The sequence below is a fragment of the Ovis canadensis genome, chromosome 3, assembly GCF_042477335.2.
Source record: "Ovis canadensis isolate MfBH-ARS-UI-01 breed Bighorn chromosome 3, ARS-UI_OviCan_v2, whole genome shotgun sequence".
Classification (NCBI taxonomy): Eukaryota; Metazoa; Chordata; class Mammalia; order Artiodactyla; family Bovidae; genus Ovis; species Ovis canadensis.
Genome location: NC_091247.1, coordinates 35,994,005 through 36,019,111, shown reverse-complemented (window position 1 = coordinate 36,019,111; position 25,107 = coordinate 35,994,005). Strand labels below are relative to the sequence as shown.

General features: G+C 40.0%; 1 protein-coding gene across 6 annotated transcripts in view; it reads right to left on the bottom strand.

The window, feature by feature from the left end:
* The window catches only part of CLIP4 (CAP-Gly domain containing linker protein family member 4), a 73,309-nt gene extending 54,019 nt beyond the window's left edge, over positions 1–19,290 (bottom strand). For 3 of the 6 annotated variants that reach the window (XM_069582884.1, XM_069582885.1, XM_069582886.1), the window contains exons 1-6: positions 17,240–17,504; positions 11,772–11,919; positions 8,116–8,255; positions 6,884–6,977; positions 5,657–5,818; positions 3,773–3,891 (exon numbers count right to left, since the gene is read on the bottom strand). In XM_069582884.1, the coding sequence (XP_069438985.1) occupies positions 3,773–3,891; positions 5,657–5,818; positions 6,884–6,977; positions 8,116–8,255; positions 11,772–11,904 (648 nt within the window). In that variant the 5' untranslated portion in view covers positions 11,905–11,919; positions 17,240–17,504. Of the gene's footprint in view, positions 1–3,772; positions 3,892–5,656; positions 5,819–6,883; positions 6,978–8,115; positions 8,256–11,771; positions 11,920–17,239; positions 17,505–18,916 lie in introns of those variants that run through there. The other 3 variants (XR_011255569.1, XM_069582887.1, XM_069582888.1) reach the window with 3 other exon arrangements.
* Positions 19,291–25,107: the final 5,817 nt, after the last annotated feature.

Here is a 25,107-nt window from a genome sequence, read left to right as displayed (position 1 = left end):
TGGAAGAAGCACAAGCTGGAATCAAGATTTCTGGGAGAAATATCAATAACCTTAGATATGCAGATGATACCACCCTTATGGCAGGAAGTGAAGAGGAACTAAAAAGCCTCTTGATGAGAATGAAAAAGTTGGCTTAAAGCTCAACATTCAGAAAACGAAGATCATGGCATCTGGTCCCATCACTTCATGGGAAATAGATGGGGAAACAGTGGAAACAGTGTCAAACTTTATTTTGGGGGGCTCCAAAATCACTGCAGATGGTGATTGCAGCCATGAAATTAAAAGACGCTTACTACTTGAAAGGAAAATTATGACCAACCTAGATAGCATATTGAAAAGCAGAGACATTACTTTGTCAACAAAGGTCCATCTAGTCAAGGCTATGGTTTTTCCTGTGGTCATGTATGGATGTGAGAGTTGGACTGTGAAGAAGGCTGAGTGCCAAAGACTTGATGCTTTTGAACTGTGGTGTTGGAGAAGACTCTTGAGAGTCCCTTGGACTGCAAGGAGATCCAACCAGTCCATCCTAAAGGAGATCAGCCCTGGGATATCTTTGGAAGGAGTGATGCTAAACCTGAAACTCCAATACTTTGGCCACCTCATGCGAAGAGTTGACTCATTGGAAAAGACTATGATGCTGGGAGGGATTGGGGGCAGGAGGAGAAGGGGATGACCGAGGATGAGATGGCTGGATGGCATTACCGACTCGATGGACATGAGTTTGAGTGAACTCCGGGAGTTGGGATGGACAGGGAGGCCTGGGGTGCTGCGATTCAACGGGTCACAAAGAGTCGGACACGACTGAGCGACTGAACTGAAACACCTACTACCTGCCCATTCTAAGTGCTAAAGACACACACAGTGAAGAAATCAATAGCTCCACTCTCAAAAAGCACACAGCCTAGTGAGGAACAGACTGTAGTCACATAAATAAAATGTATGGTGTATTAAAGGGTGAAAAGTGGCAGAGAGAAGAACAAGGCAGAGAAGAGGAACGTGGATACGGGGGCAGAGAAGGCCTCAGTGCTGAGTGGCACTGGTGCAGAGGCCTAGGGAGGTGAGGGAACATGGGGCAGGTTAGCTGGTGGGGATGGCAGTCCAGGCTGAGGGAAGAGCAGGAGCTCAGGCTGTTAGTGGGTGGCGTGTGTGGAGAAGGCACTTCTGGAGATAGAAGTTACGGGACTGCCTGGCTTCCCAACCCCGGACCCAACACTACCACCGGTCTCCTGAGCCTCCACCTAGGCTCCGTGACCTTGACCCACCCTGCCCACTCATGGTGCGACTCAGATTTTGAGAACAGAATCCATAGTTTCAACACTTCTAAAATTCGAGCTGGGATTTATCCTGCAGCCAAAAAAAAAAAAAAAAGGTCAGTCACAAGGCCCACTAAAATTTGCATGGTGTTTATATAAGCAAAACTTTATCCCATAGATTCTCACTTGGTTATCACGTCAAGGAAAAGCTTGTGAATGACAGAGATAAAAATCCTTGCCTGTTACAAATTTGTTTTTATTGCAGCAGGATGGACCAACTAAACAAGTAAAATATTACTACCATTTCCAGTTTGCCAATTAGGAGACTTAGGCAAGGAGAGACGACTGAGTGATGGCTCAGCGTCATCTGCATGATTACTGCAGAGACGACATTCAGTCAGCCCACATTCAGCAACCACTGGACCCTCAGCTCTTCTGCTCCAGGCCGTCCTTCCCTCAAACAAGCCCTCTTTCGTCTCTGCTCCCTAACCAACAACTCAGGTTTTATCAGAAAGATTCCAGACTGTAATCTTCTCTTCATGAGATGAACCAAGATTCTTTGGCTCAGAAACCTTTTTCCCTTTACTTCTCCTCTGATAATTATCTTCAAATGATCCACATGGATAAAAGAATGAGGCTTTTAGAACACTTAGTCTGCAAGGGCCTCACATGTTTTATTTTAAAATTCAAGTCAGTTTGGTTCTAAGTAAAATATGTTAGGAAGACATGTTATCAAATTTGGGGGATGGTGATGAACTATTTTGATCCCCAATTTCAAAGTACAAAATATAAAGAAAATCATCTATAGTGCTAATATGTACTCTTGAGAAAAAGAAAGAAGGGAAAAAAACTTTTTTTAAATCAACAAACCTGTTCTGTTAAGTGGTAGGCTACTTTTACAATGACTATTTTACTTCAGATTTTTAAGTTCTCACCTTTCTAGAGTAAGTCACACATTTTTATTAATTCCTACATAAAATTTAGCAACTAAAACTTCAGTGTTTAAAAAATACTAAATAGTAATAAAATAATAATGATGTCATGTTAACATAAGAAGATTTGTTCATGATTATAGAATTTCACTTTTTCTAAAGTAGTGGCTAAGTTAGGGTCTGATCCAAGGGCTACTGCTGACCCACATGTAGATATCTTTTTTTTTTAAGTATTAACTACCAAAAGTGGGTAAAATCTATTAATTACTTTGGGCTTGAATTGGTAATTTATCTCCGTGACATACCTCACTGCATCTTACTAGATTCAAACTACTCCCTCCATTAATGGGGTCTTGCCAAGAGTTGCACTAGCAAAAGCAAGCACCTATCACCTTCACACTCCAACCAACTCCTGGCCTTTGTGCACGCCACTCTCTCTGCCTAACGGGCCTTCCTCAGCTTCCTCCTATACCTGGTTAATTCTCAACTCTGTTTAAGTATTCAAGTTTACCTATGCCAGGAAGCAGGCTTCCTAAGGCTTGAACAGACTCCCCTCCCATGCAACCCCATGACACTCTGTGCCACACCCCGCCTGTCCCCCATCCTAACACACTCAACTTGACACACTACAGTAAATCTGCCTGCTCTCATTTGTCCCCCTCTCTAGATGATATTCTATGTGAGACAGAGACACATTTATTGTCCCAGTGCCATATGTATTGTCCCAGACGCATGTATTCTCCCAGTGCCTAAAAAACAATAGGATGCGAAGGATGGAGGGAGGGAAGGAGGAACAGAGGGGTTGATTAAATAATCAATGGGGTTAAACAGAAAGAAAAGTGGCAACGAACTGGGGTGGGAAGGCAAAACAAGAAAGCAAGGAAAAGAAAAGGGGAGGAGGCTTTTGCTACCACTGCCGCCACTTCAAGAGAATGCACAGACCCAGTGAAGAATCCCTGCCAGAGCAAGTCACTGCTATTAATGCAACAGAAAAGAAAACGCATAGCCACTTTGGTGAAGACAATAAAATACCAAACGATTTGAAGTTTATGAAGTTCAGTCTTGTGTGTTAACTTTGTAAGTATGTAACTTGATCGTGAAAAAATAAATTTTTCCTTTAAGTCAATTTTAAAGGTTTACTCCATTCTTAAATAGGCCTTTTTTAGACTGTCTGAAATAAAACTTCTTTCCAAAATAATTTAAAATGTGGTTTAATGCAGAAATATAAACTTTAATATATGCATTTTTATTTAATAGCTAAAGGATTTATAAATAAAGCAAAAGCCTAAACGAAAGATACTTTTAAACTCAAAGATGATAAACTGTAAAGAGCATTTTATTTAGCTGAATGAAAGTAAGGCTAGTAGAGCTTATCGATATAAAAGGACTGAAATTCACTGCTATGCCTTAAACTTATTTGAGATAAAAGTTTATCATTATTACTCTTCATATGCAGCACAAAAAAATTTAAATTATTTACTCATATAAGAGTTCCACAACAACATCCAGATTCAACTCTTTCCTGGGAGATAATGTTAGATGTTTTCATTCTTTTTAATATTTTTCACTTTTAATTTAACCTCTTACCCTAAATGCAGGATTGGCTCCATGCTCCAATAAGCATTTCACGGTACCTGCACACAAGTTATATGCAGCAATATGCAGAGCTGTTCCAAAATTAAAGTCGCTGCAAGTGGCATCCACATCTGTAATTGAACATCACAAGTGTATTAACAAAAATTTTAGTTAATCTATTATAACGTGAAAAGAGGCAGGTTGGGTTGGATTTATTTGGGGGAATGGGGTATAAGCTATTGACGAGACTTAAACCAACCCACTAGAAGGACCATTCTCACAATGGAATAAAATCTGCATATTATAATCTGGTTAACTAATTTTTTTCTTAGTATAATAAAATTTCACTATCAAATAGACTCATGTTATGTGTTTTCTAACCATCACAAACTAAAGTATACTTAAAAGCAATTAATGGCAATAATTCGTATTTATAAAAGTAACTATCTTAACACACTCTTTCACTAAACCTCTTGCATATTGGCCACAACAATGATAATGTAGCATGGTTTAGTCAGGGACTAGCAAACTGTGGCTCATGGCCAAATCCAAATCATCATGTTTTCATAAATAAAGTTTTATTGGAACACAGCCACTTGCATTCATTTATATATTCTCTGTGGCTACTTTCACACCACTCTGTAGAATCAAGTAGTTTCAACAGGGATCACGTGGTCCACAAAGCCTAAAATATTTACTATCTGCCTCTTCATAGAAAAAAGAAGGTAAAACAATGGAGACTTCTCAAACCCGGAATAAATTAAAGTGTAATTAAACATATGCTACATGCTGTATTCATTCACAATACTTTATGATGAATTTGTATGTCACAGTAAGAATGAGAATCTTGCAATTCTAAGAACATTTTAAGAACTTTCAACAAATCATCAGGATGTAATACATAAATACAAGATATACTCCAGATTTGGATATTCCATTTCGACTGTTTTTTATAACATGGGTTTAATATACCTCTGGTTCTGCTAATCCTGCCTGAATCAAATGACTGCTTCACCACCTTACATGCCCTACCCACACTGCAAACAAACCAAGACACACTCAGAACACTGTCCTCAGTTATGAAAGACATGGGGTCGCACAGAGTCGGACACGAGTGAAGCGACTTAGCAGCAGCAGCCGCAGTACCATCAAGAGAGGCTTTCTTCCTAACATCATTCAAAAAGTGAAAACATAAACAGGGGGGAAAAAGCTGGATAACTATATGAAGCAGAGGTTAGAAACAACATTCTGGGAGATTTATCTACTGAATCTCTAAAACAAGTCTTCTACAAACGGAGGAAACACTGCACACAACCTTCAACATAAAGTAATACTACTGCACTTGTTGTCATTTTTTCTCTAAAGAAAACTGCCCACTGAAAGGAACCAGGACTGCGATTTAGACATTCTGATGCTCAATTTTGGGACACCAAGCACCATCAAGACAAGAAGAAAAAAAATGAAAAATCTGCCCTATAATGGAATCACAGAATTTCAGAACTGAATACCACCTAAAATAAATATTCTTTCATGATTTCAGTGCTCAGCTCTGAAGGTTTTATTGCTCTAAATTTCTAGCTACCTAAATAATACCAAAGAACTATACATAGATTCAACTACACTTTATAAAATCCATGTTCTACTGGGGAATGTGCAGAGATATAAACAAATGAGATAACACTTTATTTTGTATGTCTCTGTACTAAATCTTTTGTGAAAAAATAGCAACTAATCTTCAATTTTAAAAAATTCAAACTATTTCTGAAAAATAAAATGGGCTTGGAAGTCATATGGAACAAGATGGATCACAAGTAAAAATAACTTTTAGTTATAATTTTTCTGCCATCAATAATGTGTTCAATTAATAACATCCAGGGGTGATCTTGTAGTACTTGCCTTTTGGTTTAGATGTCTTCAAAATCACTCTTATAAGCTCAGGAACATCAAAATAAGCAGCATAATGCAAGGCATTCATGTTTGTCCATCGACTCCGCAAACTAACATCTGCTCCCAGATCAATAAGCTGAGTTGCAAATTTTACCGCTGTATCAACATCACCTAGAGAAGGTTTTCTAAATTACTTTCCTTCAATACAAATGTTAAGTTCCAATGGATGCCGTCTACTACCTCATCTAAAAAGCCAAGGCAAACAGCACACTGAATATACACTTACAACTCAAAAACTGTCACTTTTACAAGGAATTTATTCTTTCTAACAAAATAATCATACTCAAGGATATTGATAAACGCAGAGCTGTAAAGATGTTCATCAAAGCGCTTTTTATTATGAATAAAATTGTGAAACAACCTAAAAGTACAATAATAAGACACTGGTTAAATAAGTTATGAGACATCCATATAATGGAATACTACAGAGCCATTAAAACCAGTGTGCCAGACCCCTGCTAACTGTAAGTTGTACTTTTGATAATGTTTCTCTTTTCCCCTGCATAATCATTTCCTCTGAATATATTAACTGAAATGAAATTTTATGCTTTTGAAAAATTCTTGGGCTTGTATTTTATATGTCTTTAATTTCATTTTTCTATTACAAGATTCATTTTTATTTTATTTTACAAAACTATTAGTCCATGATGGACTGCAGAAAGAAAAAACAGAAGAGTCCTTCATCATCAAGTTTAAGAAGCACTGTCTCAGACTACTGAACCAGGGAGAGGAATTCACAATTTATCATTAAAAGGCAGTGGTATAGCACAGGAGAATACCAGTTTTGGAAACTATACACATATGTATGTAGGAACAGACCTTAGACAGACATAAAGACCAGGGTCTGTAGAGAGCGGGATGCCTGGAAAAAAGCATGGACTGTTAAACCTTGCTGTAAACCCTCAGAAAGGTTCTAGGTGTTAGTAGTTACTCTCACCTAGCAAGCAGGCAGGCATGAAGCCTGTTCCAGAAAAGTTGGGAGGTACCAGGAGACTATAAAGACTCCCTCAAGAAAAGGGAGGAACAGGAATAAGGTGTGGGGCGGACCTAACTGAATCCTCATCTATTCAGGGAATATTATCATCATCACCTAGGCCCCCTTCAGGGACTCTGGCTGACATATACAAGCACAAACATAGATGTCTCAAGCCTTTAACAGACTCGCCACATACTCACCAATACCGTGAGCTCCAGATTTGCATGTATAATGCAAGAGAGTCATATCTGTCAATCCATCTCTGTCATTCACATTGCAACCTCTCTTAAGAATCTGAGGAAACCAAGGAAGATATGATTACAACACAATAGTCTACTGATTTCAAACCAATACTGAGGAACCAGGAAAGTCAGTCTTACTGAATTAGTTCTCAACGAATCCTGAAGGAAGAAATGGCAACCCATTCCAGTATTCTTGTCTGGAGAATCCCATGGGCAGAGGAGCCTGGTGGGCTACAGTCCATGCGGTTGCAAAGAGTCAGACACGACTTAGCGACTGAGCATGCATGCACAAAATGAGTAGACAGAACTGACTTCTCTTATGGATGAATTTTAAGTCTGCACCCAATAACAATAATGAAAAGGGAACTTGTCACCAGGCCAAAGGAAACTCTTGAAGAGTATTCCCAAGTAATCTGTCACTCAAAATAGGTTCCTTAACCTCTCAAAGGACAAGCAAATTTCCTTTCTAATGGGAGTAACAGTATTTGAAAAAGTAAAAACCCCCCTTCCTTAACACATGACAATAAGCTGGTCCAGGAACCCAGCATTATTCTTTTACTCCTCTTGCAAAAAATTCAGTTTTTAAATTATATTGAAGTCTACATCTTTACCAAGCCACCCAAACGTATAGATAAACATGATGGTAATCAAATTCCCTCATGAAAGGGTTTTTTTAATTTATAAATTAATTTGTATGAAAATATGAAAAATGCCTGCTCCCATCAAGAGTCAAAATATCAGGACTCCAGACAGAAGGAAGTGAGGAGCACAGGGGAATGATAGAAAGACTGTGCTGTGTGTGTGCTCAGTCACTCAGTCGTGTCCCACTCTTTCGCGACCCCATGGACTGTAGCCTGCCAGCCTCCTCTGTCCATGGGATTCTCCAGGCAAGAATACTGGAGTGGGTTGCCATGCCTCCTCTAGGGGATCTTCCCCACACAAGGACTGAACCCATGTCTCCTGCACTGCAGGTGGATTCTTTACCCACTGAGCCTCCCTGGGAAGCCCCGATGGAAAGACTACACAGCACTAATCCACTTTTGGTGAAAAATCCAGATATACAAAGAACAAGCATCAGCATCTTTAAAAGGTTGCCCCTTTATCACCACCTTTTCATTCCAATGGGGGGGGAAATATTTTATAATTAACAACCCTAATAACATAAGATTTATGATATAAAAACTGCTTACCTCATTTCCAATAACATCAATGTTTTGCTGGACCTGAGGAACCCACTGTCTTAAAATGGCAAATAATTCTGATACAGAAGTTTTGGGATCAAAGAGAATTTCCTGGCATGATGTATCATTAGGATCAAAGAAAGAAAACTCTGTTTAAAGAATAATAAAAAAAAAAAGGCATGTTATATTTATTAAAATTTCCAAAAGCATATGTTAAAAATAATAAACAACAAGACCAGGACTCAAACGACACAAATACTTTTAGGTGCTAGAAATATTTTACCTTAAGCAAGTCTCAAAAGCAATCAGGATCACCAAATATTATGAAGCACTTCTGAAGTGCTGTGAGAATGAGATTTCCACGCATCACACCACGTCTTATCACAATTGAAACAAAAATCTGAGTGCACTGATCTCAAACCCTAAACTGTCCAAGAACTTCCTCTAAAGCACAGAAAATCTGTCAAAGTTTACAGGTATTTTCACCTCTCAAAACATAAACATGTCATGAACAATAGATTCACATCCATGATTAAACATGCACAGTAGAAAGACACATGCCAGAATGTTAGCAGTGGTACTAGAATGATGCGTAATTTTAAATACTCTCGTTACTTCTCCGTAGTTTCCAAATTTTCTATAGTAAACAGGCATTACTTTTTACCCCCTGAGAAGCCAGTGGGGAACTGCTATGTACACACAATCAGGAAGCAATATATGATAATGCAGAAAGGAAGCATTGAGGCAAAGAGATTGGGTTATTTGGAATATGTATTAGTAAAGATGTGGAATACTAGACAAAATTAAACATGATTTTTAAATTCCTTAAAACTTCCTTAAGATTCAGAGAACAGATTATCCTATGGCCAGAAAATAAAAGAGAACAGAAGAAAATCAGATTCTTTAATCTTGAAAAAGAAGCTAGGGACTCTAAAAAATCAGAAGCATCTAAAGAAGAGACGCATTAGAAAAGCAGTATTTGCTGAATGCTTACACTTTACCAAACACCTTACCTGATAGGTATTAGTCTCATTTTATAGATAAGCTCAGACTAACTAATACTTGCTCAAAGTCAGACAGCTACCAAGTGACAAATCTGGGGCAGAAAACCAGGTCTGCCTCCAAAGTCTATCGTCTTTCCTCTATGATGTTGCCTCCCCAAGAAAATTCACTACTGAGCTAAAATTTACAGATTTTAGCAGCATACATAAGTTAAATTATTTAAACTTTAAAGTTTAATTATTATTTAAAATAATTTCAATTCTAATCAATCAAAATTTCACCAAGATTTCTTTGTAGGAGGAGACAGACAAAATTACATTCCCATTACATTTACAAAAAAATACAAACTCCTTTCTGAAGCCTAAATGATCCTGCCTGGTCTGGTCCCTGCCTTCCTTCCCAATTTCATCTCCTGCCATTCTGCCCTTCAACCACTTTGCTTCTCAGCCACAATGGCCTTCCACTATTTCTCTGGATACACCAAAGTTTTTCTCCCAACTCCGTGTCTTTGATTTCCTGTTCTTCTGCCTGGAACACATCTCTCCAGGCTCTTCTCTCAACCAGATGCTTCTGATTCTTCAGATGACCAGCCCACCTAACAACCACTCTGCTCCATTATCCTCTGTCCGTTTCTTTTCTCCACAGAATTCATTATCACCTATAAAACTCACATTTTGTTTATTTATGTGTTCATTTATTGTCTGTTTTCCTTCCCAGAATGTTGCTCTTGGTCACTGTGCTATCCCCAGCACCTGGGACAAGACCTAGCACATAACAGGCCCTCAACACTTACTTACTCAACAAACACAATTCTGGATGCCATGTTTTAAGAGGACACTGACTACAGCATACTAAAAAGAGAACAGCTGGAGTGAAAAGGGTCTAGAAATCCTGATGATGAGGGCCTGGTAAAGGAATCAGAAATGTGTAGCCCAAAGAAGTACAGACTAATTTAAAATATCCAAATTATCTTCAAACATTTGAAGGTTATCATATAAAAAAGTGTTTGTTCCACACACATATCAAACCATTTTGCCAAAATTTTAAGGAGGCATACTTTGAGCCATATACAAATACAAAAAAGCCATATATAAAAACAATTTTTATCACAACTAAAACTTTAGCAATGAAATAAACTATTAGTTTCCTGCTACTGAAGATATCCAAGTGGCTGAATGGTTACCTATCAGAGATCCTGAAACAGAATTTCTATACTAGGAAATGAGTAGGGGAAGCTGAACTGTAGGTCCATTCAGATTCTAAGGATGTATTAAGAATTGAGACAATGTTTAATTTTGGTTATACAAAGGGATCAATACCCATTTTCACCTTTCAATGTATTTATTCAACAAACACTGACTGAGCAACTAATACTGACTACCTTAGCCCAATGAGATAATCAAAAACAAAATGTGATTTCTACTCCATCCAAAGAGCTGTAGTCCGGGAAAGGAAAGAAGACAATTATGACTCAAGATAGAACAAGGTAAGTGCCATAAGCAAGGTACAAAGTGCTTTTCAAGGTTTTTCCTGCATAACTGATTTTTTTATATCTGAAAATCAATCCAGTCAGTTTTTGTAAAAACTGCAAATAACTCCCAAGATCTAGGCACAGGTTTTATGTAACCCCCTTGATGACTACAAGGCAAGCTGCTACAGAATCTGAACATATAAAAATAGCATACTTGGAGATGAGTAGTTATTAGAATGGATATGGCTAAAAAGACAAATTCACAATCCAATCATTATATTTTCACTAATGTTTAAAAACTGCATTATCTCTACCTCCAAAGACAATTTGAAATGGTGACCCCATATTTTACTTGAAAAGCTCTATCTAAATTAAAAATGTAACACATCCATCAAGTTTACCTTCCAGTTTTCTTTTATTCCTTTATCACCTATCTGATAAAACACGGTCCCAGGAAAACAAGTCTAAATAGATTAAAAACCAGAATACTACTAAATTTACATTTTACAAAGAATATTTAATGAACCAGTTTAAATATAAATCAATCTCGAGCCACATTCCCAGGAAAGGTCTCACCCTCTTTGCATAAGTACAGGGCTTTTCTGGTTTTGTTTTACTATGTTTGTGTACACACTGATAATTACAATGGGAGACAATTGAACAGAATCCAAATTAGGCTTGTTTGTGTATTAAAACACATTACTTTTTGTTACATGGTCATCCAGATTTGGATCATTTCAGCAGTGATTACTTGGCTTGTTAATTAGAATGCCAGTATTTCAGAGATAACAGGGTCCTTAAAGAAGGCTACCTCACAGTGTTTTTACATCTTTTTCTTTTCGCACATGGCTTTTTAAACAAGTCAATATATTTAACCAAAATATATACATCAATAGCAAAAGGATGCTAGGTGTCTAAGCACTACCGCATTTTAAAAATAAAATCTTCTGAGTCCACCGTAGTGCTTAAAATGAACATTTTTACGTAGTAAAAATGCTGATGGCAGACATAAAGTGTTCAGCTTAAAAGGCAGGAAAAGCAACAAGTAACTGTTATTTTTGAAAAAGTAAAACTTTAGCAATTTTATGAAAACCACAATAAATGGTTTTAGGAAAAATTAGGAATACAAAAAGGTATAAAACAGAAGTCAAGTTACCAGTTCACGGAAAATAAACACAGCTACTTAACATACCACAGTCTGAAGGCATTGGTGCTGCAGAAATGGAAAAGATAACTGGTGTATCAGAACCTTGAAATAAAAATGGGTATTTTCCAATCAAAGAACTTCCCGCTAATGGAAAATCTGGAAGATCTTCTATGGTCATCTTCTAGAGAGCCACCTTTAGTGAGAGAGAGGAAAAAAGCGTATCTATTATATTTGTATGCAACTTAGAATAACTGCCTCCAATCACAAATAGCCTATTTTTAAAAATTTCTAACCTATTGGCAACCTTCAAACATCTCTTTAGAGAGTGGCGGGGCGGGGAATCCTTTTAGCAAACCACTGTTACTGAATATATATATTGCTTCACACTGTCTCTTAGGGTCAAAAGCATACGTAATCTTTTTGGACAAAGCTCAGGAATAAAAAACTGCTATGTATTTCCCAATAATAGGCAAAAACATTTTCTAAATGCTGAACTAATCTAAATGGGTGATGTCCTCTTTACTTGCAGTAACAAGCGAGGAGATAGTATCCCTGGTAGATGCATCTCAAACTTCTCATAGGACCTGACACAGCTTCTATCAAATGGTTCGTGCCATCTGCTCATCATATGAAAATAATCTAGTTTAGAACATCATTATTTTCTGACATGCCAGAAAACTTAACTGAAAACTGACCACATCACTTGTACAAATCTAAATCTAGACGCTTACTGACATTGTTCCCCTTCTTAACAAGGTAGAGAGGTAGAGGATCTGTTTAGTCCATCCAGCGGAAGATGGAAGGTCATGCCTTTAAGCCACATCACTTATATCACCGCTTTATCCCAGGAAACATGAGCACTCAGGATAAATTTGCTCCAAATTAGACAACAGCTGCACCCTGACCCACATATCAGAGATGACACAGAATGAAGAGAAAATGTTAGTAAACCTGAACTATGAGGCTAAAAGCCTTCCAGTTTCCTCTGCATCAAATCTTTGAAGTCTGAAATATTATGAATCTCTGTATCTATTTAAAATAAAAGCAGAAAACTATTATTGCTGCTGCTACTGCTGCTAAGTCGCTTCAGTCATGTCCAACTCTGTGCGACCCCATAGAAGGCAGCCCACTAGGCTCCTCTATCCCTGGGATTCTCCAGGCAAGAATACTGGAGTGGGTTGCCATTTCCTTCTCCAATGGATGAAAGTGAAAAGTGAAAGTGAAGTCGCTCAGTCATGCCCGACTCTTAAGCTAAATAAAAATGAGTATAGATTATTTCAGTAGAAAGAACAGAATAAGTAAAGATAGTTAACTGATAGTGTAGCAGATAATGCTAGGCTAGATACTACTCAATGTGTGCTCTATTCTACTTGGTTAACCAGCAGTTTCTCACCTTAACATATCATGCTTCCCTACCACCACCACCCTATTCCAAGCAGTCACCTTTCTGAGATAAGTGGTTTCTTTCCAATTAGATTCATATGTTTTCTAAATACTAGCAGAAAGTGGTAAAGAGTAAGGCAATTTCTTTTTTTCATAAGGTACAGGTTTACATGGTCATGGATATTATATATTAAATAACTTAATCCATTGTTACTTTGTTAAAGGCTCTCAAGGTTTCTTGGATGCTAAAATGTCTCACCACTCAACACTTTGAATCATTTTGACATTAACCTGGCCATATAAATGGGAAAAATTGTTGCCATATGGCATAGTGAACTTCCTCAAATACTAACAATTCCAAAAAGTAGCGCCTACCACAAGGAAAGCTCTCCTTCAATACTGCAGCTTCCCTGTATTCAAAGTCAGTCAGGATTTCTGCTTGTTGGCCTCTACAAATTAGCAGTAAATTTGGGGAAAACAGTCTATACCAGGTATGAAGTGTCCTTTGAAGCCAAGGAACAGAAATAAAGCTTAATAATATTAATCTGTACAAGGCACTACACTATTCTAGATGTTTCAGAGAATACAAAAATGAGTAAAATATGGCCCATGCTTATTAGGTAGCTTACAATCAACTAGGGTGAATAAAATAGTACTAATAACTATAGTTGATAAAACTGAGTTAAATATCTTCCATAATCTCAGTACAAGGAACTTTTGCAGCAGGAGCTCCTGAGAATGAGAAATGGTGCAGTGAAAAAAGCATTATTTGAGAAGTGTCTTGAAAGATGAGTAGGCAGAAATTTAAAAGCAAAGCCCATCAAAGGAACAGCAGGCTGGAACTGGGCACATCTAGAAAGAGGTAAGGCTGTCATGGTTTTTTAGGACTCTCCTCAGTAATGCTTTATATACCTGATCAAATACCAACCATTTAATTCCATGAGCAGTGGGAAATCACTGACTTTTTAAAAGGAGACTGTCCTAATTCAAGCTGTTTTAGGAAGATTAATCTTTGACTACAGTCACACTTTGGGACTCAGCCATGCTTTTCATACTCTTAATTCTTCAATAAAATAATTAAGTGGTTTTCTTCCTGAGTTGGTTAAGAAGCCACTTTTCAAAACTTCCCTTTCAAAAAGTGGAGTTTCCCATTCAAAAACACATTTAATAATGATTTATTAAATATACACATTTAATAAATATTCAAATCCTAGACTCAAGGTGGAAAGATGATTCATTCAACAAGATGTAATCAACTTTATTTTACATGTTAGATATTTCAAACCCAAAGAAGCTACAATATTACCTGAACAATGTAGTGAACATTCTTAAAAGGTATTTTGTGTCTACATTGCATTTTTTTCCCCGGTCCCATTTCCTTTCTGTCATGAAAAGCCCAACCTTCTACCTTTTGACCCACTTAAGAAAACTATACATCTCTACCAACTTCTGTATAGTTTTAGAATCCTTTCCTAAAAGTGACTTCTGGATCTAAAGATCTGGGAAAATCTTGGTCAAATCTAGAGTTGTGATGAGCTGGATTGAGCACATATTTTCATTTCAAATCCTACTATGGCTAATTGGTGATAACGGGTTATGCAAAATAACCTAAGATAAAAAAAAAAGGTGGCCCTAATTAACTGTGTATGTAACAGAAGCAATAACAAGAATCAAATTCCCTAAACTATGATTTATATAGGAATTCCATCACCCCAAATCAGCTCTGAGTAAAAGCAGCTTGTAACATGGTTCTAATATTTGGTGATTTTTTTTCAGAGATTCCTGGTCAATGCCCTAACACTGAACAGTGGTGAGTGGAGTTGCCCATTAACTTCTTCAGAGTGGTTCACGGCTATTAGGACCTCACTAAAGAACCTCACGGAGACCAAGAGATGCCCTCAGATTTATTTGGAATACAGTTCAAGGGCATATTACTCAAACTCATATCTTTGAGTTGTTACTCAACTATCAGGAAATCCAAGCTGCATCCACTTGAGTTGGAAACACGGGGCCCTTTCATTCACTTTCATATAGTATTCTGAGTATTTATTTTCACGAGATACGAAAAAACATAATCTTACTAAAATAAGCATTTTAAGTATATTTCTAATAACCCATTTATTTGTTATCTACATAAAATCTATTTAATCATTGAGCAAGTATGGTGTGCTACAGTCCGTGGGGTTGCAGTCAGACACCGCTGAGCGACTGAACAACAATGGGCCTTACAGAGAACATGAAAGGTACCTGCCCTCAACAAGTTCATTTAGTCATTCAACAAATATTTATCAAGCGTTTCAAACTAAGTCTTAGCCTGGCATAGGAAAGGTAAAGAAAATAGATATGTCATCAAGTAGATTACAGTTAAGAACAGAATTCCTACAAGAAATTTGAAATTACTATATAATTGAAATAAGTGCTGGATTTAAGGGGGCCAGTGAAAGCTTCCTAAGGGAATAATTTAAAACTGCAGTGCCCAACCAGATAGCTATTAGCCACATGTGTCTATACAAATTAAACATTTAGTTCCTCCATTGCTAGAGCCCCATACAAGGACTCAAAAGTCACCGTACTGAACACTGCAGAGGAATACTTCCCTCAGAATAGAAAATTCTGTGGACTCAAATTCCAGATGAGAAAATATACAAATGCCTGAAATGATGAAAAAACAGAGGCTAACAAACTAAGCAAGCCCATGGTGGTACTCAATTATACATCATTAACAAGGGAATAGCAAGTCTAAAAGTAACCAGATGTTCACAGATTTACACAGGGCTAAAGAGTTCAGTTGATTCTATTACATGAAGATCACTAGTATGTTTCAAAACTGGAGTTGTTACAAGCCACGAAAGACATCATATAAATATTATTTTTTAAAAGCCTTGCTGGTGGGATTGTTTCTGGTAAATATGAAACGTCTGAAATAAATCCTATAAATAATATACCATATGCCAAATCTTCTGTAAGACAGAAATAAACATATTCATTCCATTTCAAGATTCACTCTTTCCGCCCAGGTTGTCCATAACAAACGAAAGTATTTTAAAATGCCTAATTATGGTAGCAAAACAGGGTGGAACCAGGATGGCTTTGCATCATGAAAATGCAGACTTCTGCCAATTCCAGTTCTCTGCTTTCTCTACACAGTTGCTCCATGTCCTTCACTGCGTGATCTTCTGCCATTTAGACGACCTTAAGTTGTGCAGAAGATACATAAATGACAAGTGTCAATGTGAAAGTGAAGTACGATTAAAGTATTTGGCGGATATTTCAAAAAAGGAGGGTGTTTCTTCACTGAAATATTTAAAAGGCATCAATTTACACTCTGATACTGCTACAATGTGAGCCACACTCAAGCAGGGAACATACAGCAAGTTATTATCCCATGAGAATATCCTCCTCTGATACATATCAAAACATTGTCTCAGAGTTAAAATCCAAATTGCCTACATAGTCTCTAGATTAATGAACAACCTGACATCTAATTCAAAAGAAAGCTGACGTTATAAACCCATCAATCCAGCTCACAAGGATGAGGTCTAACCCGCGTCTCTGTCGAGCAGTCTCTGAGCAAGTGTTTTCCCCCAACTTCCCATGATTTAGAATTAAGGAATCTGGGGGTAGCGAACGACTGGAGGCAGAGTCATTTATCTTAGTCATTTATCTTTGAATTCTCTCCGGCAAAAGGTTTCTCAAACAGTTTAATAAGCAAAGGGGTGGCAGGAGAGATGCGAAGAGGGCCCTCTCAGGAAAACCACGAAGGGCTGGGCACAGCACGCTGCGCATCACTGCGCGCGAGAGGCTCTCCCAAGGGCGCCGGGGCGGTCAAGGTTGGGGCGGCGCAGCAGGGTCCGGCCCGCCCCACACACCTGGCGGTATCTCATCCTGAAGTTAAACGGGCGGCGAGAAACGGAAACCAGACACCCACGTCCCGGCCCGTGGGCCGCTCCAACCCCGCCCCCGCCCCAGGGAGGCCTCCGGGAGCCGGCGACACTGGCGCCCACTGCAGGCGACCGGGGGCGGGGGGTCTCCCAGCGCCTCCGCGCCGCCCTCCCCGAACCGCCAACCGGCCCTGCGGCCCCCGCGCCCCCACCCGCCCGGCCCGGGGCCCCCGCGCGCTCCCGCCCCACCTGCCTCCTCCGAGCCTCTCCGGGCGGCCGACGGGAACGCAGGGGCGCGGAGAGAAGGCCAAGAGGCGCGCTTCTCCGCCCGGGCGCCTGTCTCCAGTAGCCGGCCGCGGGGCCTCCCGCCGCGCCTCCCGCCGCGCCTCTCCCCGCCCTCGTCCGGCCCCTCCCGCCTGCCACCTCCGCGTCGCGCGCGCCGGAGCCGGGCCCCACGCGGGGTCGGTGCGCGCGCGCAGTGCAGGCGCCCGGGCGGCGCGCAGGCCCCGGTCCCGGCCCCGCGCACGCGCCGGGGAGCGAGGACTGTAAGGGAGCGCGCGTCCGTGCTCGCTGCCCGCTGCCTGCGCCCCCGCAGCCCCTCCGCAGACCTAGGCTGGGGTTCGAGGACAGGAATGTCTGGTGAACTTCATGCGTTAATCTTGCGAGGGTGAGACGCCACTGGGATATTTCCACCACAACACAAGGCAGGCTCTCTGCAGAACCCCACCTGGCCCTAGGCCATGCTTGGGGAGGCAGCCTGTGGCCTGCTGTACAGACGCTCCTCCATCAAAGCCTTTAACTAAAACAATCTGACCTGCCTCTCTGTTTCTCATCCCTGGACTAGAAGCGCTCCAACACTCTGCTTAGGAGCAGGCACCACGTCTTACCCTTTTGGGGCTCCCCCATATCCTTCCATGCATGGCCCAGAATAGGACCATTAGTCAATTACCTGCTTGCAGTTCTTGCTGTAAAAAGCCTAGTCAAGGCTATACCCAAGTGGGATAATTACACCCAAGTATGTCAGTGTAGGGAGAAGGCAATGGCAACCCACTTTCACTTTTCACTTTCATGCATTGGAGAAGGAAATGGCAACCCACTCCAGTGTTCTTGCCTGGAGAATCCCAGGGACAGAGGAGCCTTGGTGGGCTGCTGTCTATGGGGTCGCACAGAGTTGGACACGACTAAAGCAACTTAGCAGCAGCAGCAGCAGCATGGCAGTGTAGATGCAGAAGAGGATGCACCAGTATTCGTCCCAGAAGTTTGTTTCCCCTGCTGCGTTGCTCCCTTCTCACCCCTTCTCTCCTGGCCCCTTTCTTCATCCCTCCTAAGAACCAGAAAGTGGTGATGAATGCTGGCATCCTGCTTCAAAGTAAAGGTGTTATTTGACAGTCCCTTAATGAAGGGACTGAATAAGTCCATGTTTTCCCGTGACTGAAGCCTGTAACCCTAAGCCAGTAGTGTTAAACATCGTAACAACTCCCTCTGAGGTCTTTTTGATCCGATACACCAACTGCTACACTGGACTTCACTGGACTTCCACGCTGACCAAACATAGTGCCTGGCAAGAGCTACCCCAGCTCTCCGAGGCTCTAGAACATCTTTTCCTGTTAGAATAATTGGCTCCAGACATTAGAAAACGTGCTTAAGTCCCTCCTTACAATATCCTCCCGCCAAGTAGCCATAGTTGAGCACCTCCAGTAAGCAGGAATGCATTTCCTTTGAAAGCGGGTATTTTATCTGTGATTAGCCTTGTTGAAAAGTTCTTCCTACCTTGAGAGCTAAAATGCTGTTCCCTGCATCTCCTCCCTAATGGGTTCCATTTCTCCCCTTCAGACTTCAGATCATGCCCAACTCCAAGGAACCCAGGACAAGCATGCTCAGTGCTCCTAGGCTGCTCCATACATGACTCTGTTAATATCCACTCACCAGCATTTTAAGGGCCTCTTTATGGTGCATCCCAGCTTGTCTAGAGCTCTCTTAATTGTGACGCCCAGGAATGAATGGGATGTCCTGTTGAGTGCAGAGAGAAGAGACTGCCACCTCTTTCTTGGTCTTGTGCTTCTATTAGCATAGCTCAGAATATGAAAGTACTCACTTGCAACAGTCACATCACATTGTCGAATCAGGTTGAGCATGCTGTCAACTAAAAATCATAGTGCTTATGCAATATGTAAACACCATGACCATCCCCCAGTCCCTGGTCAGCTGCCAGTCTCGCTGTGCCTGCAGGTCCAGCAGCTCATCACACTCAGAAAGAAGTAACACAGATGCTCCCTCCTCCCTTTGAGGTTTCCTGCTCCTTCTCTCTGCTCTCACCACACCCAGTTCTTGTCTGACCCCACCCACCTGTTTAACTGGTTGAAAGAAGGAAGGCAATCTGCGCTTGGCTGACTTTAACGAACTGTAAATAAATAAGACTTTATTTTTTTGGGGGGGGCCCTCCAAAATCACTGCAGATGGTGACTAGAGCCATGAAATTAAGACACTTGCTCCTTGGAAGAAAAGCTATGACCAACCTAGACAGCATATTAAAAAGCAGAGACATTACTTTGCCAACAAAGGTCCGTCTAGTCAAGACTATGGTTTTTCCAGTAGTTATGTATGGATATGAGAGCTGGACTATAAAGAAAGCTAAGCGCCGAAGAATGGATGCTTTTGAACTGTGGTGTTGGAGAAGACTCTTGAGAGTCCCTGGACTGCAAGGAAATCCAACCAGTCCATTCTAAAGGACATCGGTCCTGAATATTCATTGGAAGGATTGATGTTGAAGCTGAAACTCCAATACTTTGGCCACCTGAGGCAAAGAACTGACTCATTTGAAAAGACCCTGATGCTGGGAAAGATTGAAGGCAGGAGGAGAAGGGGAAGACAGAGGATAAGATGGTTGGATGGCATCACCGACTCAATGGACATGAGTTTGAGTAAACTCCAGGAGTTGGTGATGGGCAGGGCTGCAGTCCATGGGGTCTCAAAGAGTCAGACATGACTGAGTGACTGAACAGAACTGAACTGAAATAAGCCCTATTGTCAGTGAGCCACAGAAACTCATAAAGTTCTCTATGTAACAAAAGTTGCTATACTTTCCACCTATACAGTTCACTTTTATTGCTGATTTAAATTATCCCTCTGAGAACACTCCGAGTGGGTGACAGGGTGTGGCTGGCTGCGTTGTTCCTCACTATAATGAAAGTCTGTGTTAGAACCAGCCAGGCAACTGGCTTTTTCTGCCTTACCCAAATACTGTCTAGTACATTGGCAAATTCCAAGGATACGAAGCCATTAGAGAAAGAATCTCCCACTCACCTGCTTGCCTTTACTCAAGAAACCGAGGTTACTCCCTAGCCCATGATCACAGATGCAAACACTCATTGGAGTCCTGCTTCTTGAAACACCCCATGGGCTATACAGTTCTCAAACCAAGAGTCGGGCTGGGCACTGATATGGAGCCAGAATTTGGAACATGAATCAAAGGGGTGGGAAAGCACATGGGGAAATGGTCCAGCCACAGCTGCTGAGGTTCAATTATATCTGAAGGCACAACAAGGTTCTTGGACAATATAGCAATAATCCGCAGTCCCAGAAGTTGACCAGAATCAGTAGTCAGCGTCAGTGTGGAGACAGGGGCATTATTGACTCATTATGCTCAATATGAGCACAGTTTGATTCCTATCTTTCGGATCTTACTTGTTTTCACTTTACCAATGAAGACTCAGACTCCAGGAGGCTGTGGAACTCATGCACTGTATCCTTGGACAGAAATAGGATTCAAACCCAAGTCTGTGTAACATGAAGGCCTGTGTTGATTCACTGCATTGTATTATCTACACAGGTGTCCTTTGGGGGCATTCAGGACACAGGAATGCTGCATGAGTAGCAGGGATCTTTGAGAAATTCGGGTGGACAAACAGAACATTAGCATCCAGGTCTGTTCAGTGCTTAACAGGACTGCAGTCCGTGAGAAAAGAGTGGGGGAAAAAAATCAAAAGAACACAGTGTTACTTCCTGTACATGGGCTCAGGGCTGGATATGATTCACAGGGGAGGAGGACAGGGGCTCATTTCCAGAATGCAAGTGAACAAGAGACATCCAGCTATTAGAATTGGGGTGCCAGATTGGAGCCCAACTTGCAGAGGTAGTTCTCAGGTGGCACTAGTGGTAAGAACCCACCTGCCAATGCAGGAGACGTAAGAGACATGGGTTTGATCCCTGGGTCAGGAAGATCCCCTGAAGAAGGGAATGACAACCCACTCCAGTATTCTTGCCTGGAGAATTCCATGGACAGAGGAGCCTAGTGGGCTGCCATCCATGGGACTGCGGAAGAGTCAGACACAACTGAGCAACTAACACACACACACGCACACACACACACACACACATTTAACACAGAGGTAGTTAAATGTAGAATATCAGAACACTGTGCAAATCCTAAAATCCCTAGCATGTTCACAGAGAGGGTCATCAGCATATAAAAGCAACAGAATCAACTATTAGAAGTTATAGGCCAAGGTAACAAGGGTGCCAAATACAAGATCAGTTTCTAAAAATCAGATGTTTCCTCTACTTCAGCAGTAAACACCCAGGAAATATAATAGACAATAAGAGACCATTCACAATATCAATAAAATCCTAAAGCATAATATTAAGAATTAACCTAGCAACTTACAAGATCTTTATGGAGAAAATGTTAAAGTTCTATTTAAGGACATAAAAGAAGATTGAATAAATGAAGATATACTATGGATAGGATGACTTTACAGTGTTAAAAAAATGTCCATTTAATCTTTAAATTCAATGTTATACCAACCAATATTCCAACAGGAACTCAAATTTTAAGAAACTTCAATAAAGTTCAATAAAGAAAACTTCCATAAAGAAAAACCAAATGTTAAATAAATCAATTTTGAAGAACAAGAGCAAAGAGAGAAAACCTACCCTGGCAGATACTATGTCATTACTACATAGTGATAAAAATAGTATGCTACTTGTACAGGAACAAATAGAACAGCCACACAAAATAGAGCACTCAGCAGACCCTGGGACCTCAATATATGCAAATATGGAACTGCAAATTAATGAGAAAAGTTGCAAATTATTTAGAAGATGGTTTGGGGAAAATGAGAAGAAAAAAATAGAGTTGAATGCCCCATGTCTACCATATTCAGAGTGAACTCCAGATTAATTGAAGATCTACATTTGAAAAATAGGTCGGCAGTAGGAGAAATGTGGAAGAAAATCTTTATGTATGTGGGGTAGGGATTTACTTCATAAAACAAGATTGCAAAAGCACAAACCTTCAAACAAAAGACTAGGAGATTTGACTGTATACCCATGGTTTCTCTACAGTGAAGAATACCATGGAAAAAGTTAACAGCTGACAAATTGGAAGAAAACAGATATTCAAAAGCAGCAAGGGACTCATATCTAAAATAGGTAAGTAACTTGCAAATCAATAAAAAGACATCAGAGAACCCAACATAAAAGTAAAAACCGGGTAGGAATAGGCGAATTCACAGAAGGAGAAGTTAGAACGGCAAGCACTCATAGAAGAGACGCTCAGACTCACTAGTAATGAGAGAATGGAAAGATAGATGGTGTGATATTGCTGATAGCCACTGGTTTGCTGGTATATATAGGAGTTGAAGGAGAGTCCTAATTTGCAGTGTTTACTAATTTCCAAGGTACAAATACTCTCATCCCTGATGATTTCAAGCTTCCAGTGTGAAGCCACTGAAAAGTAATTGGGAAGAAATGTGCTCCATCAGTTCTCATGGGTCAACTCCAACATGTCACTACTTTACCCATTAGCCTGGCAAAATTCAGAAAGATACTCTCCAGTGCTCACAAAGATATGGGGAAATGGGAATCTTCAAGCACTGTTGATGAGAATTTAAACTGCATTCTGTAGAACAATCTGGTAATATTTAGTGAAAAATTATCAGCATTCTTTATGACTCAGCAACCACCTTTGTAGATATGCCTCAGAGAAACCCTTACAAGGGTCCTGTAGGAATCTTGTTCATGTGGTTTCCATGAAGCCAATTTCTCATTTTCTAGGTGATCTTATCCAATCTATGGCTCTAAATACCATCTCTGTTTTCATGATACCAAAACGTCTGCCTCCAGCCCTGAATTTCAGACATGTATTCAACTGCCTACTCAGCTTCTAATCTAGAATATGCTTTAGAGTAATAGACATCTGTTCACTAATAGGCATCTCAAATATAACATGTTCAAAATAGAACCCTTCCCCATAACCTTCCCATATCAGTAAATAGCAACTCTCCTCTGCTGTGGGCTCATAAAATCATCCTTCCTTCTTTCATAATTTTGGATTCTACAAAGCAAAGTCCCCCTTGTCATTCTTTTTAAAAAAAGTTCATAACATAATTTATTAATAAAGAAATTCATCAACACTGCTGAAATCCTTACAAATCGATAGCCACCAGAGATCCCAGGAACTTCCTACTGATGCTTCTTTTGGGCTTGCCTTTCCCTGATCTACCTCTTTTTCTTTCTCAGGACTTCAGCTGGGGACTGCCTGCTGAAGATCTCACAAGCCTTATTAATCTGTGGGTCTCAGTCCTGGTTGCACATTCAAATCACCTGGATATCTTTCACAAAATACATAAATCCTAAAGACCCTCAGATATTCTAGTCCAACTGATCTCATTTAGATTCAGTGTTTTCTCTCTTTTGTTAGCCTGCTTTCCAAGAAGTCAATATCTAAATGAATTTTTCAAAACCACCTTGTTCCTGTGTGTGACACCGCTTCTGGGGCCCTCCAGTTGGTGCCACTCACAAACATCACGTGACACAACCACTGTTAAATTTTCTTTAGAGTCAAGCATAAAAGAAGAAGGAACAAAAGGAATTTTTCATAGCATCAGGATCAAAACTGCTACTGTTGTACAAGAGCTTAGTTTTTCATACTGATCACCCAAATGTTTGGACTTTCCTGGTAGCTCAGATGGTAAAGAATCTGCCTGCAATGCAAGAAATGGGGGTTCAATCCCTGGGTCAGGAAGATACCCTGGAGAAGGGAATGGCAACCCACTCCAGTATTCTTGCCTGGAGAATTCCAAGGACAGAGGAGCCTGGCAGGCTATAGTTCATGGGGTTGCAGAGAGTTGGACGCGACTGAGCAACTAACACACACACTCAAATTTTTGGCCATGAAGACACCTCCAGAAACATCTGTAGCACACAAAAAGAGCATCAGGCCAGTTTCAACTAGGAAATTAGTTCTAATATGCACCACCACCACCACCACCACCACCCCCACCAAACATACACATTGAAACTGACTCTAATCAAGTTTCTAGATATATCTATCATCCTATAGAAAATGTGAGGCATAAAAGAAAATCACAAATATCAAAAGGATTCATTCAGCCAAATCCAAACTGTGGGAACTTCTCCAGGTTGAATAACCACATCCAAAAAATAGCTTAGGGGAAGTGGTGTAAATCAAAAGAGACATATGAGCTATCTCCACAACCTATAATATCATACCCTGTCTGGATCTGGATTCAAACAAAGAAATATAAAAAAACTCTGGAGACAAGGAAAATTTAGTCCAAATTGGATAGTAAATGATATCAAGAAATTTAGCTAATTTTGTTAGGTATAATAGTAACATGATTTTATTTTTATTTAAAAAATTCTTATCTGATAGAGATTCATACTAAAGTATATTTATGATAAAATATTTAATATCTGAGATTTGCTTTAAAATGCTCCATTTTAAAATAAAAAAGTGTATGGTGGGAGGGATACATGAAAAGAGAATGACAAAGCATTGATAATTATTGCAGCCAAATAATAGGAAAATTATTCTTTCTCCTTCTATGTATGTTTGCCATTTTTTTCCCCAATAAAAAGTTTTAAAAGAAGAAGCTTGAGGATGGCAGAAGTTTCAGTCTATTTCTGTTACTGCTGTAGCTTCAGTACCTACAACAGCATCTGGCACATAGTAAAAATTTAATAAAATATTTGTTGATCAAATGGGCCTGGCTCTTTAAGATTTCTCAGTAAAGACAGATCATTATATGCAAGGAATTTAGAAATCTCAGAAGTTGCCTTTGTATCACATGCATGCATATACTCTGAGGGCGGGG